This window comes from Gavia stellata, chromosome 18 (assembly GCF_030936135.1).
Source record: "Gavia stellata isolate bGavSte3 chromosome 18, bGavSte3.hap2, whole genome shotgun sequence".
Lineage (NCBI taxonomy): Eukaryota > Metazoa > Chordata > Aves > Gaviiformes > Gaviidae > Gavia > Gavia stellata.
Genome location: NC_082611.1, coordinates 1,153,895 through 1,171,036, shown reverse-complemented (window position 1 = coordinate 1,171,036; position 17,142 = coordinate 1,153,895). Strand labels below are relative to the sequence as shown.

Below are 17,142 nucleotides of genomic sequence, written 5' to 3'. Positions count from 1 at the left end.
TGGTGTTAGTTTTATATTTTTTTTACCTTGGCAGTTACTTAACAAATACACGAATATTCATACTAAGAATTGTTTCTCTTGGGGTGAAATACAGAAGTTATATGACAGTGTTTCAAAGCCTTTCAAAATTCAAGGAAACCTGGAATTACAAATGTAAATTTTTTTTTTTTCTAGGTCATAGGCATTAAATGTCTATAGATCTTTCTCTGTGAACTTTCATGTATATTTTGATATATTTCAATGTTATTGGAAAATTTTCTCTGTGTTTAACTATTTTTAATGACAGTTCAGTTTTTAGTATTCAGCATAAAAAGATACTTCTGTTGACCCCATCTATTGAATATTTGCATGTTTTTACACAAGTGTCTGGTTGAGTATTCATGCCATTTAATGTTAGTCACTGAACATATATGCATGAGCTATAAATTCACCCTTCATATATAGGTGGTGAACATAAGTTTCTCCAGTGACTGATTCAGAGTACTGAATTAAGCTCTCACTCTGAATTGCGCTTTGGAGGAGGAGCAGGTTTGTGTCTCTTCGCTGAGTGGATGGTGAGGTGAGGGATATTTCACCCTTAAGGAACCTGAAATTGAGCCAAAGAATGTCAATTGAGTTCAAAACATTGCTCAAGTCTTTGGAACATCCTGGCTGTATTCATTCAGGAAAATAAGTATTTTAGTTGAGCAACCCTTACGCTAGGTAAAAGGAGAGGATTAAAGGCTTTTGCTGCTTAAAATAATCATTGAAATGTCATTTTAAGTGTGGGTCTTGAGATAGGTCTGTATTTCTTCTCTTAATAGGACAAAAATTTTGAGTCTGTTCCCAGAATTAAAAAGAGCACAGGAATTCCAAGGAGTTTCATGATGGAGGTGAAAGATCCCAATACAAAGGGTGCTATGCTGACAAACACTGGAAAATATGCGATACCAACTATTGATGCGTAAGTATGGAATTAACTGGACTGACCAAAAAGTGAACAAGAGAAAACATGCATAAATGCCTGAGTGGCAATGCAACCAGGTTGGGCAGCATCTGTAATTATGGGGGAGGAAGCATTGTTATTGAATCTTAAGCTTAAAATCTGTGATGCTTTCTAATACTAAAACAGGGTGGCCCTGTAGTCCTTTACTGGATGCGGGGAGAATCATAGTGACAAAGGATGAGGAAAAGGCTGAGGTACTTAATGCGTTCTCTGCCTCAGTTTTTAGTAGTAAGACCAGTTGTTCTCCGGATACCCAGCCCCCTGAGTGCGAAGACAGGGATGGGGAGTAGAATGAAGCTCCCATACTTCATGGGGAAGTGGTTAGCGACCTGCTACACCACTTAGATACGCACAAGCCTATGGGGCCGGATGGGATCCGCCCAAGGGTACTGAAGGAGCTGGCGGAAGGGCTCACCAAGTCACTTTCAATCATTTATCAGCAGTCCTGGCTAACCGGGGAGGTCCCAGTTGCCTGGAGGTTAGCAGATGTGACACCCATCTTCAAGAAGGGCCGGATGGAGGATCCGGAGAACTACAGGCCTGTCAGTCTGACCTCAGTGCCATGGAACGTTATGGAGCAGATCATCTTGAGTGCCATCACATGGCACGTACAGGACAGCCAGGTGATCAGGCTCAGTCAGCATGGGTTTATGAAAGGCAGGTCCTGCTTGACTAACCTGATGTCCTGCTGTGAAAAGGTGACCGGTTTAGTGGATGAGGGAAAGGCTGTAGATGTTGTCTACCTAGACTTCAGAAAAGCCTTTGAAGCCGTTTCCCACTGCATTCTCCTGGAGAAACATGGATAACCATGTTCGGCTTGGACAGGCATATTCTTTGCTGGGTAAAAAAGCTGGCTGAATGGCAGGCCCAAAGGGTTGCGGTGAATGGAGTTAAATCCAGTTGGCAGCCGGTCACAAGCAGTGTTCCCCAGGGCTCAGTATTGGGGCCAGTTTCAATATCTTTATCAATGGTCTGGATGAGGGGATCAAGTGTACCTTCAGTAAGTTTGCAGGTGACACCAAGTTGGGCGGGAGTGTTGATCTGTTTGAGGGTAGGAAGGCTCTGCAGAGGGATCTGGACAGGCTGGATTGATGTGCCGAGGCCAATTGTATGAAGTTCTACAAGGCCAAGTGCCGGGTCCCGCACTTGAGTCACAGCAACCTCATGCAACGCTACAGGCTTGGGGAAGAGTGGCTGGAAAGCTGCCCGTCAGAAAAGGGGCAGGGGGGGTTGGTCAACATCTGGCTGAATATGAGCCAGCAGTGTGCCCAGATGGCCAAGAAGGCCAACGGCATCCTGGCCTGTATCAAAAATAGTGTGGCCAGCAGGAGTAGGGAGGGGATCGTGCCCCTGTACTCAGCACTGGTGAGGCCACACCTCGAATCCTGTGTTCAGCTTTGGGCCCCTCACTACAGGAAAGACATTGAGGAGCTGGAGCATGTCCCAAGAAGGGCAATGAAGCTGGTGAGGGGTCTAGAGAACAGGTCCTCTGAGGAGTGGCTGAGGGAACTGGGGTTGTTTAGCCTGGAGAAAAGGAGACTCGGGGCAGGCCTTACTGCTCTCTACAGCTACCTGAGAGGACGTTTTAGTGAGGCGGGTGTTGGTCTCCTTTCCCAAGTAATAAGCGATAGGACAAGAGGAAGCGGCCTCAAGTTGCACTAGGGGAGGTTTAGATTGGATATTAGGAAAAATTTCTTCACCAAAAGGGTTGTCAAGCATGAGAACAGGCTGCCCAGGAAAGTGGTTGAGTCACCATCCCTGGAGGTATTTAAAAGACATGGAGACGTGGCACTTGGGGACATGGTTTAGTGGTGGACTTGGCAGTACTGGTTAACAGTTGGACTCTATGATCTTAAAGGTCTTTTCCAACCTAAATGATTCTATGATTCTATGATTCTATTGTTCGTACCCCTGAAGTTGGTTAAACTTGTGGTATGCTAAGAATCTGTATTTCTGCAAAACATTTCAGTAGTGTTTATAGTTGGAATCATTCTCTTTGAAAGCTCATTTTGCTTCTGGTTTATGTTTCAAAGGCTTCTTGCAAAATTTAACAAAGCTGTTGGACTGAGATTTCCTCCCCCTCTGACTTTTATCAAATCTCATGTGCGAAACAGACTGAAGTTTTCCTGTTGATACAAACTAAGAAAATAGAACTGTGTGCTCAGAACAGTGGCTGTTTGAAAATGCACTTGGTAGCAATTCTGTTTTTCTATCATGGATCTGCTTTTGGAGAAGCTGTAATGTAGTCATCTTCCATTTATAAAACATAATACTTGGAGACTAATTTTATCCTAAGCCTGCAATTTACATTTACCCTCTGGCAAAAGAGAGGTAGGATTCATTTCACCTGATTTCTAGCTGTCAAGAAAAGATTTTTCTAGCCTGAGCTAATTTCTTACTTGATCCGATAAATGGGAGAGTTCTGCAGAAGGGAAGTTGTTCCCCGCTCCCTCTTCTAGCGTTGTGGCTATAGAAAAGTAGTTTAAACTAAATACCTGTGTTTTAGAAGACTAATGTGGAGTGAGGAGAATTCCATCTATTATCTTCCTTTGATAAAATCCAAAGCTTGGAAAAGTTTGCCTTTACCCATGTTTAACTTTTTTCTTTTTCTTCCCCACCCTCCCTTCAGGGAAGCTTATGCTATAGGAAAGAAGGAAAAGCCTCCCTTTTTACCAGAGGAGCCGTCCTCCTCCTCAGAAGAAGATGATCCCATTCCAGATGAGTTGTTATGTCTTATTTGTAAAGATATAATGACTGATGCAGTTGTTATTCCCTGCTGTGGAAACAGTTATTGTGATGAATGTAAGTGTTACTCCCATGTTTGTTAATTCAAAACATCAAATCTGATCTTCTGGAAGCAGAAATAGGAGATAATGAAATGACTTTGTTACCAGTTCTATTTAATACTTAAGTATACCTTGAATAGGAAAGGACTCTTCTCACATTCCCTTCTTACGTATCTGGTTAAATCCTCTTTACGTGTGGAAGGATGAGTATAAGAAATGTGCATAATTGTGCATGTGATTACAGTATTAGATATCAAATGTATTTAGTTTGTCCGCACAAAATTACATATCTAACTCTGGTGACTTACTGGGGTCTGCCACAAACGGATAGTTAGGCATTTAATCCACATTCTTCTCTGTGGGAGAGTTGATTAAAACCTTCAGAACTCAAACCTGCTAATGGTTTTTTGAGATGTGTTTTATTCATGAAACTTGAGGTTGGTGACTTCTCACTGTACTAGGTAGTGGAAAAAAGACTAGTCGAACAAGACACAGCCTACTCTACATCTTCAAATGTGACAACAGTGAAATAGCAAAACTGTAGAGTTTTTTGGTGCATACTAGAAGTTTTTTACACTATTGAGCATTTATAGCTTCGTGCTCTCAATTCAAGACCATATTCACCTATTAATCGTATACATGTTTTTATAATTGGTTAGAACCCAAAAAATTTCCTTAGTTAGGCTAAAAACTTTTTTGATGGTTCTGATTATTCACAGGTATTAGAACAGCGTTACTGGAATCTGAGGAACACACCTGCCCAACGTGTCATCAAACGGATGTTTCTCCTGATGCTTTAATTGCCAACAAGTTCCTACGCCAGGTAGCATGATTACTTTTACGTAAACTGTAAGAAAAATCTATTTGTAAAAAGCTGAAAGGGAAGAAAATATTCTTACATTTTCTTAAGCAAGGCTGAATTGAATAAGGCTAAATTTACTGTTCAGATGCGTGATCTGTTGTTACAGAAGCTTACAGCTCTTTAGAGACAATCTGGCAAATTGAGGTCACCCTTTTGTTTAACATGATTGCCTCACTTTCAAGTTCGGAGTTAACACTGAAGTACTTTAAATACATATACTCCGAGTTACCAATCGTTAATATCGGGGATTTAATGTGACCTGTTCATCTATCTGTATGTTGATTTATTTTAGGCTTGACAGCATTTACAGGAATACACAAGCAATTTTACTCTGCGCAGGCTTTTGTTCGTCTGTCTACTGAAGTTTCATACTACCTTTTTGTCCATGTTTTTGTGCCTCTAGGCTGTGAACAACTTCAAAAATGAAACTGGCTACACAAAAAGGCTCCGTAAGCAGATTCAGCAGCAACAACAGCAGCAGCCACCACCGCCACCACCTCCACCACCCCTAATGAGACAAACAATAACACGCAACCTGCAGCCTCTACTCCGGCCAACAATTTCCAGACAGCAGGATCCACTGATGATTCCATTAGCTTCTCTGGCTTCTCGTTCTGCTGCTGCTTTGTCATCGTTGGGCCCTGGTCAGTCACCTGTGGCAGCTGGGCTGCCGGTAAATCCGTCTTCTGTCGTCGTCTCTGATCTCCCTCCAGCAGTGTCCCTATCTCTCCGTGGTGAAAAGCCAGATGGACCTTTTCGGTAAGTAAATCTGTAGATCAGCATGAATATAAAAGACACCAAAATGCTGAAGTTAGATTCTTGAGCTTCTCAGCTAGCAATTTATGTAGCATTAGTTACAGTTCCAGATAATTGTGGAAGTTCTGGTTTTTGTTTTTACTTTGAATGAGGACGCTTTGGTAAGTTGGAAGTGTGCCTCTTGCAAGAATTTTCTCAGAAGTATTCCTTGTTTGGTTCCCTTATCAGTCATTCAGTACAGGTTTACCCTGAAAGAGGAACTTTTTTCCCCAGGAGCCCTTTGATTTTTAAGTGGCTAGCAATTCCTAAAGTACCATTTAGTTAGGTCAAACCTTCCTGAGTGCATTAATTTCTTTTTAGTACTGAGGAAATAAATGTTTTCATGAAAAGCATAAAAGCATGATTATAGGTAAAATTGACCGGGTGTTTTCACATTACTTTTTTCTACAGTATTTCTGTCATCAATATTATGATAAGTCAGAGTCATCCTCAGTAATACACAGTGTAGTCAGTGATGCATAATAAACATTGAAACACTGTAAATTTTAAGTATTTACAAACATGAAAGTCTTAAGTTTGCAACCCAGTGAAGTCATACGAAAATACATTAAAAATCTGTACTATTGTTCAGGGCTTCGATCCTTTCAGCGTTATGCCTTGAAAGCAAATGGCCACTCTGTCCACAAGACTGTCAGGCTCAGCTGTACTGTTGAATACAAAGGATCACAATTCAAAAGACCCTCTAAGGCAGCCTCTGAACTAGCACATAAACATTTCCTAATAGAATTTCAGTTCTTGCATCTTCCAAAACTGAGATTCAGTGTGTGGGTTATATGTACTCTAAATGTGCAGCTAGCTTAACAAAATAGTTCTTCCAGTGAGCTTCCTCTTTAAATGCCAGTAGTCCAAACTGACTTTTCTTCAGTGCTTCATTTGGAATCGAACAATTTCACATTTGTAAATCTGGTGAAGGTTATTTTAAATTTTTTTTTTCCATTTACAGTAGTCAGCCATTTCTCCCGTTGGACTTTATATTTCAAGTAGCACTTCAAAACAATGTTTGAATAATAAAAACATTGGGTTTTTTGTTGTAGTGATGCTGATACTGTTATACCTCCTGCTGCTCTGGTGACTGCCGCTGAACTTTCTAAATCTTCGTCTCTGTCAATCAGCAGTTTGTTGGAAGAGAAGGTAAATTTTGTTTCAACATGTGCAATGATTTTTGTATTTTAGCAGAGCTTATTTTCTAACTGCTTGCATTTATTCACAAGGGCTATCAGGTTCCTGTACTAAGACAACCAGCATTACCAAGTCTTCTGGGCCCCCAAGGACAATCAATACCCACAACTGGTAAGTAATTATAACTTTAGAATTTCTTCTAAAAAATTATCTTCAGAGAAACTGAATGGGGTTTTTTCTTTTTCCTCTCCCCACTCCAAAAGGTCATCCAATGAGAGCCAGTACAATTCGCTCAGCCGGTGGCAGACCAGGCTGGGAACTGTAAGTATTCTACAGAAATTTAATATATTACTCCTTTTAACCTGTTAAATGAGGCCGTGACACATAACCTATACAACAGCTGATTTATAATGAATAAGTATGCACAGATAGTTGTGGAGAATACAAGTGGTAATTAATTTTTAAATGTCTTAATTTGAATTAGCTTTAACAAAGGGGATCTCTGCTTGCAGTAAGATTATTTAAAATAAAACTCCAGTACATAATGGAAAAGAGGTCTCTCTGAAATGAACGCTTTTTGAGGAAACCATAATTACATATAAAAATTAAATACAATTAAAAGATCAGATGGAAAGCCACCCTTTTGATTACTGGCTGAATAGGGCTGAAGAAATTGATTTCCCAGTAGAAATCAACCTCCAACATTCTTTTTTTTAACAACTTAGTTGATACTGGTTGAGCAAACTATTGGAAAAGTCAGCGCTGTTATTTTATGACAGTTTTTAATTTCTTCAATTTAGTCATCTCAAACAGCCAAGCTGCTTTCTGTCCGTTGAAGAGAGAGGAGTCAGTTTTATCTATTGTTGCAATGTCAGATTAGTCCTCCATTTTGGTATATATTTGTTACAGATAGATTGTAAGGGTGCATTGTATTTTATAAAATCTTAAAGCAAAAACCAGGATCCATCCCACAGATTATCTAAAATCTCAAATTCAGTCAGGAAGAAAATAATGATTCAGGGACAAGAACAGGCCAAATACATCATCGTGAGGCAACAATATAGGAAGCGTATGTGGGAGAAGTTAAAAGAGGTTTGAGAGAAGATTAGTTATCTGTGCAGTACTTTGAAGATCAGAAGTGGGAAGCGTATCAAGGAGTAGCAGAGGAGCGGTGGGCCCTTGGCACATGGGAGATGGGAGTCTCTTTTAAGCATGGGCAGCCTCCACCCACAGTCTCAAAGCTGAGTACAAGGAGAGAAGACTGAGGGAACTGTTGGGGGTGAGGATGTGGAAGGCAAGTACGAGGATCAAGAACTGGGTATAATCTCAAATGAACGGAAAGCAGGGAGCAAAATGCTTAAGTTGAGAACAAGAAGTGCTCGCCACCATGCTCCCGCTTCACTTGCTTTCCTCTTCGAAATCAGGGCAGAGTGTAACAGTGACCTGTGTTTTTGGGTTTCTTCAGCTCAAGTCGAGGACGCCCGCACAGTGAACGTGCCCAAAGGACTCAGGCCCCAACACTACCAGCATCAGCACCAGTCTTTGTGCCTGTGCCTCCACCTCCCTTGTATCCTCCACCACCCCATGCACTTCCGCTTCCGCCGGGGGTACCGCCGCCACAGTTTCCTCCTCAGTTCCCACCTGGGCAGCCTCCATCTGCTGGGTACACTGTCCCCCCTCCAGGATATCCCCCAGCTCCTGCAAGCATGTCATCAGCTTGGGTACCATCAGCAGTACCAACGGCTCATTCAAACACCATCCCAACGACACAAGCACCTCCTTTGTCTAGGGAGGAGTTTTACAGAGAGCAACGGAGACTTAAAGAGGAGTAAGTATTTGGCTCAATGAGCTTGTGTTGTTTTTCATTTTTGTATTTCGATAGCGTATCGGACTGCAGTTACAGTAAAGTGCATCTGACATAATTGTTTTTTACAATATACTTTTTCATTGCAGATGGTAAACATGCAAAACTAAAACAAGACAAATGTAATTCTAAAACTTTCCCTAAAACTTGTAGGAATTCTAAACTGTTTTTGCTTAAATAGGATGTTCACCTTTTGCATTTGCATGCAGTATACATTTTCTCATATTGGCCATGTTTTGTTTCTTGATGTCTTTTGTAATAAAGGTCAAACTATAATTGTAATAAAGGTCAAACTTATTTTAACAGGGAAAAGAAAAAGTCCAAACTTGATGAGTTTACAAATGATTTTGCTAAGGAATTGATGGAATATAAAAAGATTCAAAAGGAGCGTAGGCGTTCGTTTTCCAGGTAACTGCTTTACATGTCCGTAATGGAGAAGCAGATTGTCTAGGAGAATCAGGAGGAGTTCCACTCCACCTCCTCTCTATCGTTAGATGGACTGGATGATACAAGGGATTAGCAGTGATAGCAGTTTCATATGTAGGTTACTAGCTCAAACATGGCAGAGATGACAGTTGACTGATAGTTAAATTGGGCAGCAGTCGTTAAGGAACAGGTGTCTCTTTTACTAAAGCTTCTCTGTAATGACAGCCTTCCCCTCCTGACAGTCGTGAGAGGCCAGAAACTGAATAGGTGTAGTGGCTGGATTCTCTGCGTCTCCCTATTCTGATTGTAACCATTACCTCAAAGCACGTAGGAGGAGATCTGTGAGAGACATTGTCTTCATTTCCTCTTTTGTTTATCTCATGTGGATACATGGAGAGATGGTAACCTGGACTGCAGACTGGTGGCTTTCGCTAGGATTTTGTTGACATTGTTAATTTTTTCTTAAGAATTAAAAGATCAGACTTGTTTGTAAGGAAATCTTAAATTGGTGACGGACTTTGAGAGAAGGAATGATGCTAATGAATATATGTGGAATAACGTGAAATGGTTCTTTAAAAAATAATAAAAGAAAAACTTGTGAGGAAAAAAAACTCAGGGTAGCTGATGCTTTCTATCCCCAAAAACCACTTGTGCAGGAGTCTGTCTGAATAGCTCTCTGTTAGTAATGCTGTCAGTATCTTTCCTGGAGTAATGGCATTGAGTCCTATTACTGGAGGATGAGTTTAGAAGCTTTTAGACAGGACTTTTCTTGAAATGCGGTTACTATCCTTGGTTAGAGCTAGAGGTATGTGCAAAATTTTGCTAGGCCATCTGGCTACAAGTGTTGATTAAATAGTCCCATATGTAGGATTGCAGTACAAGTATTTTGCATTCTGTACAAATTGCCGAATAAGTAGTGAAGTTAAATAGACTAAGCTGGCATTTTAAAATTGAGCTTTACTGTAAATCGTGTTTTCTTGGTGTTTGATAGTGCACTGTAACCATTAAGACTTGCTCTTTTTGCATCTTACTGCACCAAAATGATTTGCACTGCACGTGGTTGCGGAGTGGTGAAAAATGCGTGTTCACGTACCAGTAGAGGCCAGTATACACCACCTTAAATCAATCAATAGCTGTGGTAGTTCATGTGCTAGAAGTGAGTGGAAATAGACTTACACTTCCTGTACGTTTTTACACTAACAAAGCAGCAGCTGTTCTGTCTTGTAAGCAGAAACTTTTACATGTTATCAAGTTCTTCAATTTGCAGTAGTATTATGTCAGCAGCTGAAAGAGGCTTTGACATAAGCATATGGAGAGGAAAAAAAAAAACCAAACCAAATTTGGGAGGAAAAAAATTGGGGAGAGTGACTGTTTTGAATTAACTTCATTTATTTTTTTTGTGTTGTGTTCTTTTTAAGGTCCAAGTCTCCCTATAGTGCTTCATCTTACTCTAGAAGTTCATACACCTACTCCAAGTCAAGATCAGGTTCTTCCCGCTCTCGCTCCTACTCGCGATCATTTAGTCGTTCCCATTCTCGTTCCTACTCACGATCGCCACCGTATCCAAGAAGAGGCAAAGGGAAGAGTCGTAACTATCGTTCTAGGTCAAGGTCACATGGTTATCACCGTTCTAGGTCAAGGTCACCCCCATACAGAAGATACCATTCGCGGTCAAGGTCTCCAGTATTTAGAGGCCAGTCTCCCACTAAACGGACTATACCTCAAGGGGAAGGAGAAAGGGAGTATTTTAACAGATACAGAGAAGTTCCACCATATGATATGAAAGCTTACTATGGCAGATCTGTTGACTTTAGAGATCCATTTGAAAAGGAGAGATACAGAGAATGGGAAAGGAACTATAGAGAATGGTACGAAAAGTTTTACAAGGGCTATGCTGTTGGTGCTCGACCTCCGGTAAACAGAGAGAACTTTTCTCCTGATAGGTTTGGTCCACCTGGGACCAGACGAGAGAATTCGCCATACGCTCGGGGACGTAGGGAGGATTATCCTGGTGGGCAGAGCCACCGAAACCGTAATATAGCTGGAAATTACCCTGAAAAACCATCTGGAAGAGAGAGCCATGGCATCAAAGATCCTACAAAATCAAAAGAGAAGGAGGTGGAGAATCCACTGGGAGATGGCAAAGGAAATAAACATAAAAAACACCGGAAGAGAAGAAAAGGGGATGAGAATGAAGGATTTCCCACTGCTGAGTTGTTAGAAGGTGCGAGAAAGCCAAGAGAGCCAGTTACAGCGGAAGACGTTAAAACGGACTCTCTGTTCATGCTCCCAAGCAGAGATGATGCCACCCCTGTGAGAGATGAGCCTATGGAAGCAGATTCTATTGCTTTCAAACCAGTGTCTGAAAAGGAGAAAAAAGAGAAGGATAAGCCAAAAGCAAAAATCGACAAGACAAAGCGGAAAGTAGAAGTGGCTGTTCCTCCCAAGAAAGACAATATAGTTAAACCAGCTAAAGCTTCCCAAGAGAAGGTGGACACTGATCGCGAAAAATCTCCTCGACCAGAACCTCCTGTGAAAAAAGTGAAGGAGGAGTTGCCAAAGACAGACAGTGTTAAAGCATCTTCCTCTCAAAAGGATGAGAAGGCTCTTGCTACCCCACGGAAAGTTCACCCAAAAGTGACAAAAGATCACCCAGAAACCAGACCAGCCAAGGAGGAAAAGGCAAAGAAAGACCATCCGAAAGAAGCCAAGTCGGAGAAGCCCTCCAACAAAGAGGACAAATCAAAAAAACCTGCTGAAAAAAGCAAACCTTCTGATGCAAAACCTGAGAAAAGAAAAAGAAAAGCAGATGAAAAGGTTGATAAAGAACATGAAGCCACTTCCGTAAAGGCCTCTAAACCAGAAACCGCTGAAGCGAAAACATCACCGAAGGGGAAGACTGAGCCTGATGGTGAAAAAGGAGAGCGAACTCCAGAAAAGGATAAATCTGCTTTTCTTAACAACCCTGCAAAAAAGATTAAACTTAACCGAGAAACTGGCAAAAAGATTGTGAGTGGAGAAAATGTGCCACCTGCAAAAGAACCCGTTGAGAAACCCGAGCCAAGCAGCAGCAAAGTTAAACAAGAAAAAACGAAGGGAAAAGCGAGAAGAAAAGTAACAGCAGCTGATGGATCTAGTTCAACACTTGTAGATTACACCAGGTACCTCATCATTTCTTTTCCTATTCTTTCTTTCCTACCCCCTCCCCCCCCAAAAAAAAGTTACATTCTTTATGGTGACTAATGAAAGGAACAGCTACATCTGTGCTAAATGAGTGAATAATCTGTGATCTTCCCTGTTAAACTGTACTTGGGTCAAAATCAAATTTTGTTAAAACAAGCAGCCTGTACTGCACAGAAGGCTAATAAGGTTAATTCATTGGTGACATGTTTGACCCTTACTTCTGGGACTTCTTTTCCCCTCTTCTCACTCATTACCGGTTGACTCTTTGAGGAGTCACCTCTGTGTCTTCCTTCAAATCCAGCTTACTGCTAAAGGCAAGGATAACAGACATATTTATACCACGCAATATTTTGCATTTTAAAAAATGCAAGGTACCTTACTGATCTACTTTTGTCAGTGTGACATGAAATTGTACCTTGCGGAAATAGCAGCTTGGTTGCCAATAAATTGTACTGATTTTGGCTTTGAGCGCAGTGCCATGTTGACACAGCTACACTGCTTCCAGCTCAGTGCCAACTTTTTTGGCACTTACCTTGGAGATCTCTCTTCTATACTCTGTTGTGTTATGTGTGAAGAAAAAAAAGGTGATCTAGTGTGGAGCTGTTATTCCTTACATTTCAGCGCCTAAAGAAGCAGGACTAAGCAAACTCAAAACATTTAAGACAACCCTGGAGACTTAAGATAGTGTTTTGATATTGTAAAAAGTTCTTAAAATGTACATTTTTTTCTAAAGAACAACACTGGGACATGAGGATAAAACTTTGGTTGTGTAGACCCCTCCATAATTGCTTGCTTACATGTTGAAACAAGAATGTAGATCTAATTTATCTGCCATTGGTAGAAATAGGACATGAAGGAATTACCGGATCAGACAGTCCCCAATCTGATAATCTTGTGTCTTTGTTAATTAAACATATAGTAGGAAGGTACTAAATTAATTGATTGCTCATAATCTTAGCTAGTGGACTCATCCTTTCTCTTGTCTGTTCCCTTAATTGAACATCTTTTGAAAAAATACTGAAGATTGAGAATTGAAACAAAAGCCATTTTATAAAATGTTACAAAAGATGGCAGTGCGTGTAGCTCATCTGTTATTAATGTACGCTTTTTTCCTCTTAGCACTAGTTCTACTGGAGGAAGCCCCGTTAGAAAGCCTGAAGAAAAGCCAGATACAAAACGAACTGTCATTAAGACCATGGAGGAGTATAACAATGATATAACAGCCCCTGCTGAAGATGTCATTATTATGATCCAGGTCCCTCAGTCAAAGTGGGATAAAGATGACTTTGAGTCTGAAGAAGAAGACATTAAATCTACCCAGGTGCCTGCAAATGTAGGAAAACCTGCTAGTGTTATAAAAAATGTGAGTGCTAAGCCACCAAACCCTGTAAAACACAACGAAAAAGAGACGGAGCTTTTGGAGAAAACACAGAAAACTACAAAAGAGGCAAGTTATGAAAGCTCCCAGCACGATGCAAAAAGTTCAAAAAGTTCTATGTCGAATGAAAAAGGAAAAACCAAAGACCGGGATCATTCTTCGTCAGACAAGGACACTTCTGAGAAGAGGAAGAGCAGTGTTCAGCCAGAAAAAGACCACTCGGAACGTGCAACTGAGCAAGGAAATGGAAAAAATATTTCTCAATCTTCCAAAGACAGCAGATCTTCAGAGAAACATGATGCTGGTCGTGGATCCACTGCTAAAGACTTCACTCCTAACCGAGACAAAAAATCTGACCATGATGGCAGCAGAGATCACTCTAGTTCCAAGCGTAGAGATGAAAAGAGTGAATTAGCAAGGAGAAAAGACTCCCCTTCTCGAAACAGAGAATCTACATCAGTACAGAAAAGTAAGCCAAGAGATGAACGAGCAGAGCCGTCCAAAAAGGGTGCTGGCGATGCCAAAAGGAGCAGTTACAGTCCTCCACGTGAGCGGAAGCAGTCTGATCACAAAGCTGCTCATGATACCAAGCGTACGTTGGAGGAACACAAACCTCTAGATAAAAATTCAGGAAAAGAGAAAGAGAAGCATGTACCAGAAGTAAAGAGCAATAAAGAGAAAGAGCCAAGTGTTAATAAACCACCTTTGAGACAGGAATCACCAGATGTAAAAACCGAGAAAGAGAACGTGACTGGACAAAACGATAAAAGTGTTGTCAAGCCCAAGCCTCAGGTAAGCAGCTCCTCACGGCTCTCTTCTGATCTAACCCGAGAGACTGATGAGGCTGCGTTTGTACCAGACTACAACGAAAGTGACAGTGAGAGTAATGTTTCTGCAAAAGATGAGGAAGCTGCAGGAAAAAATTCTAAAGAACCGAAAGAAAAGGCTGTTGATAAGGCGAAAGAGGATACGGCAGCACCTGCTGCAGCTGACCAGCCTGAAGCAAACCGAAGTCAAAGTCAAAGCAGTCCCAGCGTTAGCCGCAGCCGTAGTCAAAGCCCTTCTGAGAGTCAGACTCGAAGCCACAGCAGCAGTGCCAGCTCAGGAGAGAGTCAAGACAGCAAGAAAAAGAAAAAGAAGAAAGAGAAGAAGAAGCACAAGAAGCATAAGAAACACAAGAAGCATAAGAAACATATTGGAAATGAAACGGAATTGGAAAAGAGCCAAAAACACAAACACAAGAAGAAAAAATCGAAGAAGAGCAAAGATAAAGAGAAAGATGACCAAAAAGTGAAATCTGTCACTACATAGAATGACAGATAATAAAAAAATGACTTAATTCCTAAGTCATCTGTATTAAATTTTGTTAAAATGTAAACGAATTCAAGCGTTGTAAATAATGACATGAAAGACCCTGTGCTGCACTTAAAATATTGCTGCTTGATTATTTGATTTTTACATCAGAGCTTTATAAAAGTGAACATTTTGTACAGAATTGTGAGTTGTGACCATGTAACATGAAAGGTTTTGCTGGGGCATCTTATTTTTAACCACCGTTAATTAGTTTGGGTGGAGTTTACTGTACTGTGAAAATTTTCACATTTGAATTTTTTTTAATTGCCTGGCAGAAGAAGCTGATATCAGTTATAAAATATCAGCAGAATGATTTGCAGAATACATTACAGCCCTGTTATGTCACTTTTTGATTACAATAAAAAGTTTTCAGTAAACTATCCAATGTGATGAGATTTCCAGTGGTAGCTGAACTTTAGCAGAGGAGAGCGTAGTGACAGAAAAAAGCTACCAGTAAGAGCTTGCTGGTAGCGACCATGTATGAAAAATAACACATCAACAAGTTTCATTTTGAAAAGACTGGTAGGACTTTAAGTCTTTTGAACTGATGCAATGTGGGGAGCTACTGCCAAGAGGTGCACTTTTTTCATGTGCCAAGTGGACTTGGTTTTTTTATATTGTAAAAGGTCGTATTTGGCCCCAAAAGCCACTCTTAACAGCTGGTACTGACTGTTCTAAAATAACGTTATATATGAACCTGTCACGTTTCAACATTGTTCCAGTTTGTTTAGAAGGCTGTTGTCGTTTGCCAGCAAACATTTACACATACTTTAACATGCCCTGTAATGTCTGTTTCCTCTCATAATGATGCTGATCACCAAGATGTTTGTGTTTTTTAAATAGAAATTTTATCAGTAGTATTTTCATACGGTGGTGCTACATTACATGATAGAGAGCTAACCCTTCCATTGAACGTGGGGTTCAGCAGATGAGTTTGGCAGAAGAAGAAAGCCCACTAGAAAGGCAGGCTTCTGCTTTGAACAATGACAGGGAGTCTAGAAAATGTAAACTTAATTAGCTTGATAATTTTAAGACAGATCTAACTTCAAAAAAAAAAAAAGGAGAAAAAAAAAAAAGGTGGGAGTGGTGGGTGTTGCTCAACTGTCAGAGAGCCAGCGTGGTAAGAAATACTTCTCGTTGTGCATTAGGGGCATAGCATCCTGGTAACGATGGAATTCCATAGGGAAAGCCCTCGGCTGTTTGGCTTTGGGATTTGCCCCAAAAGAGTTCTGTTTGAAAGTACTGTACATTAAAGCAGCATTTCAGGGCTTCCTGCCTGCGGAGACTCTTTTGTTCAGAAAGTGTCACTGCTTATAGGTACCGTTACTGGGGTATTTAGCAGCACAGAAATAGTAAAGTAATAATTCATCTTGCTTTTCAGTGGGGTGACTACCACATTTTAAATACTGGGTTAGAGACTGAGCATCCTGTACTTGTGATGCTTAAAACAAGAACAAACCAGAATTAGTGCTGGATTTCACTTCCAGTAGTTTGTGCCTTTTCGTGTCAAGGCGTTCTTGGTGGATTTCAGGTGTTTTCTGCACAAGGTAAAGCAGGCTTTCTGATTAAGCCACTCAAATTTTTACTTCCCAGAATCAGAAAGCACAGGTCGGTGATAGTCGTTAAATGTGCTCACCCAGCACTTCCTATGTGTGGCCCGGGGAACTTGTATCGCAGAAGTATGGGAATGTGAGGCGGCCTCAGACGCTCCCTTTGCATAACCAGTGCTTGTGGTGATCAGGGTGTGGAAAACAGAAGATGTATTTCGCACTGTTCTCTGTTCCCTCAGCCTAATGAAATACCGAAAATGTAGGACCTGGTGAAATGGGATTCTTACTTGAGTGGGAATGAGTTAGCATGCTTTATCAAGGTTCAGAATAACTAGTAGACTTGCATGGAAGTAAAATTTTTGACGTTTCTTTATGGAATAGCTCCATAAAACCAGGCAGAATTGTGTATTTTTATATAACCTTGTGCTGAAAAAGCTCTTAATGCTCAGTTAAACTCTGTTTTCCAAGCACTTTAGCAGCATTACTGATGATTTTTCAGTCTCCTGTGAGACTGAAGTTTACTCTGCACGTGGAGTTTCTTATGCTGACTTTTTTCCAAGTTTTTTGAGCTGAGGACACACAGAATGCAGTTATGCTCAGGCCAGAGGGGGTAATTTTTACTACAGTCATGTTTAGAAGCCTTCTGACTGAATTTCTGAGGTTTTTATGCAGTGCCTGCGGTAGCGTGAAGGGATGTGTCTGATCAGGGCTCCCTGGGCAACAGTAAATGCTCCTGGAACGCATTTGACTTCAGGTGGTGAAATACAGTGGAGATGGTTTTAACCGCGGTGAGGGAAAGCACGCTTGCAGGGCAGAGTAA

At 40.9% G+C, this 17,142-nt stretch overlaps 1 protein-coding gene across 2 annotated transcripts in view; it reads left to right on the top strand.

Moving 5' to 3' along the window:
• The window catches only part of RBBP6 (RB binding protein 6, ubiquitin ligase), a 33,140-nt gene extending 18,031 nt beyond the window's left edge, over window positions 1-15,109 (top strand). For both annotated transcript variants that reach the window (XM_059826262.1, XM_059826261.1), the window contains 11 exons: window positions 804-943; window positions 3,615-3,787; window positions 4,491-4,594; window positions 5,037-5,392; window positions 6,484-6,580; window positions 6,661-6,739; window positions 6,832-6,889; window positions 8,034-8,396; window positions 8,739-8,840; window positions 10,277-12,019; window positions 13,161-15,109. In XM_059826262.1, coding sequence (XP_059682245.1) covers window positions 804-943; window positions 3,615-3,787; window positions 4,491-4,594; window positions 5,037-5,392; window positions 6,484-6,580; window positions 6,661-6,739; window positions 6,832-6,889; window positions 8,034-8,396; window positions 8,739-8,840; window positions 10,277-12,019; window positions 13,161-14,730 — 4,785 coding nt within the window. In that variant the 3' untranslated portion in view covers window positions 14,731-15,109. The remainder of the gene's footprint in view (window positions 1-803; window positions 944-3,614; window positions 3,788-4,490; window positions 4,595-5,036; window positions 5,393-6,483; window positions 6,581-6,660; window positions 6,740-6,831; window positions 6,890-8,033; window positions 8,397-8,738; window positions 8,841-10,276; window positions 12,020-13,160) is intronic.
• The last annotated feature ends 2,033 nt before the right edge of the window (window positions 15,110-17,142 follow it).